At 53.3% G+C, this 9,046-nt stretch overlaps 1 protein-coding gene across 1 annotated transcript; it reads left to right on the forward strand.

Moving 5' to 3' along the window:
- The first annotated feature begins 585 nt into the window (after window positions 1–585).
- LOC128827369 (probable G-protein coupled receptor 33) lies at window positions 586–8,474 on the forward strand. Its single transcript, XM_054011223.1, has 2 exons — window positions 586–657; window positions 7,374–8,474. Exon 2 carries the CDS (start codon window positions 7,380–7,382, stop codon window positions 8,472–8,474), a length of 1,095 nt encoding a protein of 364 aa, XP_053867198.1. The 5' UTR covers window positions 586–657; window positions 7,374–7,379.
- The last annotated feature ends 572 nt before the right edge of the window (window positions 8,475–9,046 follow it).

A 9,046-nucleotide genomic window follows, 5' to 3' on the forward strand; every position in this document is an offset into this window, starting at 1 on the left:
GGGCACCGGCAGAGCTGGGCGTGGAGGGGGGTCTAGGGCTGGGCTAGCCAGGGCTGCTGGTCGGGAGTGAGGGGCACCGGCAGAGCTGGGCGTGGAGGGGGGTCTAGGGCTGGGCTAGCCAGGGCTGCGGGTCGGGAGTGAGGGGCACCGGCAGAGCTGGGCGTGGAGGGGGTGTAGGGCTGGGCTAGCCAGAGCTGCGGGTCGGGAGTGAGGGGCATCGGCAGAGCTGGGCGTGGAGGGGGTGTAGGGCTGCGCTAGCCAGAGCTGCGGGTCGGGAGTGAGGGGCACCGGCAGAGCTGGGCGTGGAGTGGGATCTAGGGCTGCGCTAGCCAGAGCTGCGGGTTGGGAGTGAGGGGCATTACGGGTGTGACTGCCAGAACCAAACCCATTCCCTCTCGCTGTCTGTTTAAAGGAAACCCTCCTGCCCCCAGCCCAGGAGCCCAGGCCAGATGTTTCCTAGCCCCAGCCCTGCCCACCCCCGCCGGCTCCTTAGCACACTTTCAATTTCAAGTTCCAGCAAAGGGGGAACCTGGACTCCGGTTCCTCGCTGCCTCACATCTCCCCAGGCCTTGCTTGGGGCTGCAGCTGTGGAGCTGGGTCGGGCAGGGACCGGACAGACGGATCCAACGGCCCTGATCTCCCACCGCCCGGCTGGAGGTGAGTCCATCCGGCAGGTTCCTGGGTGGGTGGCGGGAAGGCTCCAAGCTCTGGAGAGAGACGGGCGGTCTGGGTGGGTGCGGGGGGGGGGGCAAAGAAAGGGCTGGTGCAGGGGTGGGAGTGAAACCTCCCCACCCATGTCTCATGGCTCCAAGAAGGCTGATTCCCCCCCATCCCCCGGTGGAGAAGGACCCAGGAGTCCTGGGGCACCAACGGCCCATGAGCTTCCTGGGCGATGCTGTGGCTAAGAGGAGAATAGCGAGTAGGAACTAGGAAGTGGGGTCCCCTCTGGATACAGCATGGGGGACACCAGGACTGGAGACTGCACCCAGCTCTGGGGGGATGCACATCAAACAGGACGTCAGGAAATCGGGGAGGGGTCAGAGAAGAGCGACGGGGACGATCCGAGGGCTGGAAAACCTGCGGAAGGAGCTGGATCTGTGGAGTTTCTCCCAGAGGCGGCTCAGAGGGGACTGGATCCCGGTCGGTCAGCGTCTCCCTGGGGAGGAGATTTCGGGGAGCGGAGGGCTGGTTAGCTCAGCTGGGACAGGCAAAGCGGGAGCTGACGGCTGGGGGGTGAGGCCAGAGGAATCGAGACTGGAAACAAGGGGCAGATTTTCCCCAGGGCGGGGAACAGATCCTTGGAGTGATTGTCCCAGGGACAGGGCAGATGCTCCATCGTTGTGCTATCCATCGAGAGCATGCGTCGCTTGCTGCAAGCTCACCCATCAGCTATGGGCTGGATGGAGGAATCCCTGGCTCTCCGGCCTGGGCTATGCAGGGGCTCAGATGGGATGATCGGAACAGGAATAGAACCCAGGAGTCCGGACTCCCAGCCTCACCTTTCCCCCACCATCAAATCCATGACCCAAGCAGGAAGGGCCAGGGGGTGTGATTGACCAGTGGCAAATCTGACACCAATCAAATCCAACGTTGAGACCATCGACCTGTGGAACACCTTGCCACTGGATGCTGCCAGGGCCAATTGCTCAGCCAAAGGACAGGATGTTGGGTCAGACGACGGGGAATGCCTGGAATTAAAGCGGTGGCCTGGGGGACTCAGGGCCCCAGGAAATTCATTGCCAATGACAGTGCAGAAGAAAGCAAGAGGTGTTCCTATGAGTAAGGCTGCGTGTCTGTCACAGAGGTCAGGGAAGTCACGGATTCTGTGACTTTCGGTGACCTCCGGCACTTCTGCAGCCGCCGGTGCTGGCTCAGGGGCTGCCCGAGCCAGGAAACCCCTGGGTCAGCAGCAGCAGGAATTTCTGGGTGTGGGAGGGGGCTCAGGGCTGGGGCAGGTGGTTGGAGTGTGGGGCGGTGCTCCCCGGCTCCCACCGGCATGTCCCTGCAGCTCCTAGGCAGAGGGGCCAGGGGGCTCAGCGTTGCTGCCTGCGCCCGCAGGCACTGCCCCCGCAGCTCTCATTGGCTGCGGTTCTCGGCCAATGGGAGCTGTGGAGTGGGCGCTTGTGGTGGAACCAGCGTGCAGAGCCCCCCTGGCCGCCCCTCCTCCTAGGAGCTGCAGGGACATGCCAGTCGGAGCCAGGTAGGGACCCTGCCAGCCCCGCCAACTCCACCCCCCAGCACTCATGGGGGTCCTGGGCTGCGTGCTGCCACCCCCACCCTTCCAGCACCAGTGTTGGTCCCAGGCCACCCCCAAGCACCTGTGGCACCCCCAGACCCTGCCCACCCACAGCACCCCAGGCACCCTGGCCCAAGTTTTAGTTAGGGGTATATAGTAAAAGTCATGGACAGGTCCCAGGACCTGAATTTTTGTTTACTGCCCGTAACCTGTCCATGACTTTTACTAAAAATACCTGCAACTAAAATGTAGCCTTACCTATGAGTAGTCTTGTCCTTTCCTTGGAAGCAGCTGGGCTTTGCTAGAGACAGGACGCTGGGGTAGATGGGCATGTTGAGCAGTTTCCTCTCTCCTTGGGTGTTCCAGCTCTAGCCACTAGACCCCATCCCCCAAGGCAGGAATAGAACCCAGGAGTCCTGATTCCCAGCCCTCAAGAAGGCCCAAAGCTGCCAGGTGGAAAGCCCCTTCCAGGCACAGAAACACAGCACTTTCTCCTGCTGGGTTAGGCGTGTGCATTTGTGAAACCACTTCAGCTTTTGAGGTTTTCTGCATCAGCCAGACTGCAGTTCCCCTTCCCGTTGCCTGCCCCCAGCCTGCCGAGCCTCACGTGTGCCGGTGATGCTCAGCTCTGTGCCGGGGATCTGGCTGGCCAGATGTCAAATGCATTTATCCCCAGCGAGACGGGAACCCAGTGGAGACGGCTCTGACTCTGAATTCTCAGCCTTCTGCAGCTGCTAATTCATAAATCCGTCCGTCTGGAACCCAGACGGGCCCCTAGATTGTTCCAGTCTCATCTCCGGCACAGCCCAGGAGAGGGGCTCTCAATTAGTCGCCCCATACTGAGCCCAATCCCTCATGTTTGCCAAGAGCATCTTCCGGAAAAGTCACCAGGTGTTTGTCCAGCTGTTCTTAAAACCCTCCAGGGATGGGGATCCCCAAACCACCCCTGGAAGCCAATTCCAGAGCGTCTCCCTCTTGAGAGTTAGAAAGTGTTTCCCAACATCTGACCTAAAATGTACAAACTTTTACATTTCGGGGGTAAAAGTGTTGAGTTTTGCAGTTTAAAAAGAATCGTTTTTTAAAAAACCTTGACCTTGTTCTGTTTTTAACCAAACAACCAGCCTGACAACTGGATTTTTTAAAACTGAAAAATCAGTGTTTTTTCTCCGAAAACCAGTTTTCAAAAATCAAAGCGTGGGCTAAAAGCTGTTTTCTGGAAACTCAAGACTTTTACGAAGCCTCCGAATGGTTTTCATCAAAACTGACGGGGTTTAATCAAACCCCCAATACAGTTATTGGAACCTGATTGGGGGTGTTTTTCCCCTTACCAAAAATCTGTTTTCAAAACCCAAGCATTTGGGCTTAAAACAGTTTACAAAAACTGAACATTTAATTCAAACCCCATGTTTTTTTCTTACCAAAACTGCCATTTTTTTATCCGTCCCCCAAAACATTTACTGAAACTTCCAAATCTTTCACCCCCATCAGGTTCCAAAAACCTGAAAAAAATCCAATTTCCACTTTTTCCATTAAAAAAAAATTGTATTAAATTTTTGAAAAGGAGCCAGACCTGGTTTGAAATCCTGGTGATAAATTGCTGACGTATCCATCTGGCTCCATCCATTTCCTATTACTCCAGGGTCCTTGCTCTCACTTAGGAAGAAAAGGATCATACAAGGGTGCTGAGGAGGATATTACAAAAATCCTGGGCACAGAACGCTCAGTGCAAGAGGTGGCCCATAGCTCTGTCTTGTAGCAGTGAGTTCCACTGGCCATATCCCAGTTGATCTGGGAATACCCAGCTTGGATAGTTTGGAGGACGAGAGGTTGCCCAGAGAGGTCCTCTCCGATGGTACATTCCTAATCCTCTCCTAACGAAGAGAGGGAAGAGCATCTTCGCAAGCAGGCTGGCTGGCCTAGTGAGAAGGGCTTTAAACTAGGTTCACTGGGGGAAGGAGACCAAAGCCCTGAGGTAAGTGAGGAAATGCAATACCAGGAGGAAGCACGAGCAGGAGAGCGCAAGAGGGAAGGAGTCCTGTCTCAGACTGAGGAAGCGGGACGATCAGTGAGTTATCTTAAGTGCCTATACACAAATACAAGAAGCCTGGGAAACAAGCAGGGAGAACTGGAAGTCCCGACACAGTCAAGGAATTATGATGTGATTGGAAAAACTGAGACTTGGTGGGATAACTCACATGACTGGAGTACTGTCATGGATATATATAAACTGTTCAGGAAGGACAGGCAGGGCAGAAAAGGTGGGGGAGTTGCATTGTATGTAAGAGAGGAGTATGACTGCTCAGAGCTCCGGTATGAAACTGCAGAAAAACCTGAGAGTCTCTGGATTAAGTTTAGAAGTGTGAGCAACAAGGGTGATGTCGTGGTGGGCAGGGCTGGCTCTGGCTTTTTTGGCCACCCCAAGCAAAAAAAAAAAAAAAAAAAAGCGGCCGTGCCACCCTAGGATTGGGCGGAATGCCGCCTCGTTCAATCTGCCGCCCCAAGCACCAGCTTGCTCGGCTGGTGCCTGGAGCCGGCCCTGGTGGTGGGAGTCTGCTATAGACCACCAGACCAGGGGGATGAGGTGGACGAGGCTTTCTTCGGACAACTAACAGAAGTTACTAGATCGCAGGCCCTGGTTCTCATGGGAGACTTAAATCACCCTGATATCTGCGGGGAGAGCAATACAGCGGTGCACAGACAATCCAGGAAGTTTTTGGAAGTGTAGGGGACAATTTCCTGGTGCAAGTGCTGGAGGAACCAACTAGGGGCAGAGCTCTTCTTGACCTGCTGCTCACAAACAGGGAAGAATTGGTAGGGGAAGCAAAAGTGGATGGGAACCTGGGAGGCAGTGACCATGAGATGGTCGAGTTCAGGATCCTGACACAAGGAAGAAAGGAGAGCAGCAGAATACGGACCCTGGACTTCAGAAAAGCAGACTTTGACTCCCTCAGGGAACTGATGGGCAGGATCCCCGGGGAGAATAACATGAGGGGGGAAGTGGTCCAGGAGAGCTGGCTGTATTTTAAAGAATCCTTATTGAGGTGCAGGAACAAACCATCCCGATGTGCAGAAAGAATAGTAAATATGGCAGGTGACCAGCTTGGCTAAACAGTGAAATCCTTGCTGACCTTAAAAGCAAAAAAGAAGCTTACAAGAAGTGGAAGATTGGACAAATGACCAGGGGAGGAGTATAAAACTATTGCTGAGGCATGCAGGAGTGAAATCAGGAAGGCCAAATCACACCTGGAGTTGCAGGTACAAGAGATGTTAAGAGTAACAAGAAGGGTTTCTTCAAGTATGTTAGCAACAAGAAGAAAGTCAAGGAAAGTGTGGGCCCCTTACTGAATGAGGGAAGCAACCTAGTGACCGAGGATGTGGAAAAAGCTAATGTACTCAATGATTTTTTTGCCTCTGTCTTCACGCACAAGGTCAGCTCCCAGACTGCTGCACTGGGCAGCACAGCATGGGGAGGAGGTGACCAGCCCTCTGTGGAGAAAGAAGTGGTTTGGGACTATTTAGAAAAACTGGACGTGCACAAGTCCATGGGGCCGGATGCGCTGCATCCGAGGGTGCTAAAGGAGTTGGCGGGTGAGATTGCAGAGCCATTGGCCATTATCTTTGAAAACTCATGGCGATCGGGGGAGGTCCCGGATGACTGGAAAAAGGCTAATGTAGTGCCCATCTTTAAAAAAGGGAAGAAGGAGGATCCGGGGAACTACAGGCCAGTCAGCCTCACCTCAGTCCCTGGAAAAATCATGGAGCAGGTTCTCAGGGAATGAATTCTGAAGCACTTAGAGGAGAGGAAAGTGATCAGGAACAGTCAGCATGGATTCACCAAGGGGAAGTCATGCCTGACTAACCTAATTGCCTTCTATGAGGAGATAACTGGCTCTGTGGATGAGGGGCAAGCAGTGGACGTGTTATTCCTTGACTTTAGCAAAGCTTTTGATATGGTCTCCCACAGTATTCTTGCCAGCAAGTTAAAGAAGTATGGGCTGGATGAATGGACTATAATGTGGATAGAAAGCTGGCTAGATCGTCGGGCTCAGCGGGTAGTGATCAATGGCTCCATGTCTAGTTGGAAGCCGGTATCAAGGGGGGTGCCCCAAGAGTCGGTCCTGGGGCTGGTTTTGTTCAATATCTTCATTAATGATCTGGAGGATGGCGTCGACTGCACTCTCAGCAAGTTTGCAGATGACACAAAACGGGAGGAGTGGTAGATATGCTGGAGGGTAGGGATAGGATACAGAGGGACCTAGACAAATTAAAGGATTGGGCCAAAAGAAATCTGATGAGGTTCAACAAGGACAAGTGCAGAGTCCTGCACTTAGGATGGAAGAATCCCATGCACCGCTACAGACTAGGGACCGAATGGCTAGGTAGCAGTTCTGCAGAAAAGGACCTAGTGGTTACAGTGGACGAGAAGCTGGATATGAATCAACAGTGTGCTCTTGTTGCCAAGAAGGCTAACGGCATTTTGGGCATTGCCAGCAGGTTGAGGGACGTGATCATTCCCTTCTATTCGACATTGGTGAGGCCTCGTCTGGAGTACTGTGTCCAGTTTTGGGCCCCCCACTACAAGAAGGATGTGAAAATATTGGAAAGAGTCCAGCAGAGGGCAACAAAAATGATTAGGGGCTGGAGCACGTGACTTATGAGGAGAGGCTGAGGAAACTGGGATTGTTTAGTCTGCAGAAGAGAAGAATGAGGGGGGATTTGATAGCTGCTTTCAACTACCTGAAAGGGGGTTCCAAAGAGGATGGATCTAGACTGTTCTCAGTGGTAGCGGATGACAGAACAAGGAGTAATGGTCTCAAGTTGCAGGTGGGGAGGTCTAGGTTGGATATTAGGAAACACTATTTCACTAGGAGGGTGGTGAAGCACTGGAATGGGTTCCCTAGAGAGGTGGTGGAATCTCCATCCTTAGAGGTTTTTAAGGCCCAGTTTGACAAAGCCCTGGCTGGGATGATTTAGTTGGGGATTGGTCCTGCTTTGAGCAGGGGGTTGGACTAGATGACCTCCTGAGGTCTCTTCCAACCCTGATATTCTATGATTCTATTTCTCCCTTCCTTGTCTTCCATTCTCCCTTTTCCCCTCCTCTGTTGTCCCTTCTAACCCCTCTTCTGTCTCTCCCCAGGGCACCATGGACCGAGGCAACATGACTATCCAACCAGCCACTGGGGTAAATTCCAGCCAGACCCCAGCTGCTGTGAGCGCCACTCACCTGACTGTGGCCACGTTGCTCTTCACCACCTTCCTGGTGGGTGTGGTGGGGAATGGGCTGTACCTGTGGGTGCTAGGGCTGAAGATGAGGAGGACGGTGACTACGCTCGTGTTCCTCCACCTGGTCTCCTCTTACCTCCTCCTCACCCTGCTGATCCCCTTCTTTGCTGTCTACCTCCTCCTGGATTTCCACTGGGTCTTCGGCACGGCCATGTGCAAGCTCCTGAATGCCTGCATCTCTGTGGGCATGTTCACCTCCGTCTTCCTTCTCACCCTCATCAGTCTGGACCGCTACATCCTCACTCACTGTCCCATCTGGTGCCGGCATCACCGCACCGTGCCCCAGGTCAGGAAGCGGGTTGTGGGCGTGTGGCTGGTCTCCTTAGCTCTCAGCACTCCCTACCTGGCTTTCCGGGAGACCCGCATGGTGGATGGGGAAAGAATCATCTGCATCAACAATTACACCCTCTCCAGAGTCTGGAACGGTGCCGAGACACAGGACCTGGGGAAACGGATCCACCTAGCCGTCCTCATGGTCCGGTTCCTGCTGGGGTTCCTGCTGCCCTTCTGCACCATCGCAGGATGCTATGGCTGCGTGGGGCTGGAGATGAAGGAGAAGGGGCTGGCACGGAGCAGGAAGCCCTTCAAAGTCATGGTGGCTGCGGTGGTTTCCTTCTTCCTCAGCTGGCTGCCCTACCACCTCTACCATGGCTTGAAGTTCTTCAAAGACGGGCGGGAGTTGGACATCATCCTGGTCATTTACACTGTCACCTCCTGCTTCAACGCCTGCTTCACCCCCATCCTCTACCTCTTCGTGGGGCGACGGTTCCAGCAGGTGCTCAAGATGTCCCTGCTTGCTGTGCTTCGGGAGACTTTTGCTGAAGACCTCAGCGGCAATGGCGCTATCTCCCATGAGAGCTCCGGGGTGGCAGCTGGCAAATTGGAGCTGCCTGACCAAGTTATGGGGCCTCTGGATTCAGGGTCAGGGAGCTTAGAACCCAGGGTTCTAGATTAATTGATGCAGAACGTAATGGCCTCTAGCTCTCCCGGCATCAGAAAGTCTGGTGTGATGCCACAGGTTCTAGAATCATGGCATGTTCTAAAATGTCACCGGTCCCAGATTTCTTGATGCTTTCACAAAAATCCAAATGGTTCTTGGCTGAGTCTAGAACACAATGGGTTCTAGTTCATCTCCCTTCAAGCCCCTGGTGTGATTTCATATGTTCTAAATTCTCAATTTGTTCTATAACAGTGTGGGTTCTAGATATCTCCCACTTTAAACTCCTGATGTAGCCCTGTATGTTCTAGCTTCCTGTTTTGTCCTATAGCTTCATGAGTTCCCAACCTATTTTAGCTCATCTAAAAACCACAATTTCTCTGTATGTTCTAGTTTTATGATTGGTTTAATGGGTTCTAGGTCACTCATGCTTTAAAACCCTGATGCTATCTAATGGGTTATGGATTCCTTACTGTTTCTTAGAACTGTGCATGTCCCAGATCTCACAATGCTCAATAACTTAATGGTTTCTAGTTCAGTCTAGAAGCACATGGGTTCTAGATCACTCACCATTTAAAACCCTGGTGTGA

Source organism: Malaclemys terrapin, chromosome 21 (assembly GCF_027887155.1).
Source record: "Malaclemys terrapin pileata isolate rMalTer1 chromosome 21, rMalTer1.hap1, whole genome shotgun sequence".
In the NCBI taxonomy this organism is placed as follows: Eukaryota; Metazoa; Chordata; order Testudines; family Emydidae; genus Malaclemys; species Malaclemys terrapin.

Excerpts from the sequence above, each read along its gene's own strand:
- LOC128827369 (XM_054011223.1), top strand. The coding sequence starts at position 7,380 with ATGGACCGAGGCAACATGACTATCCAACCAGCCACTGGGGTAAATTCC.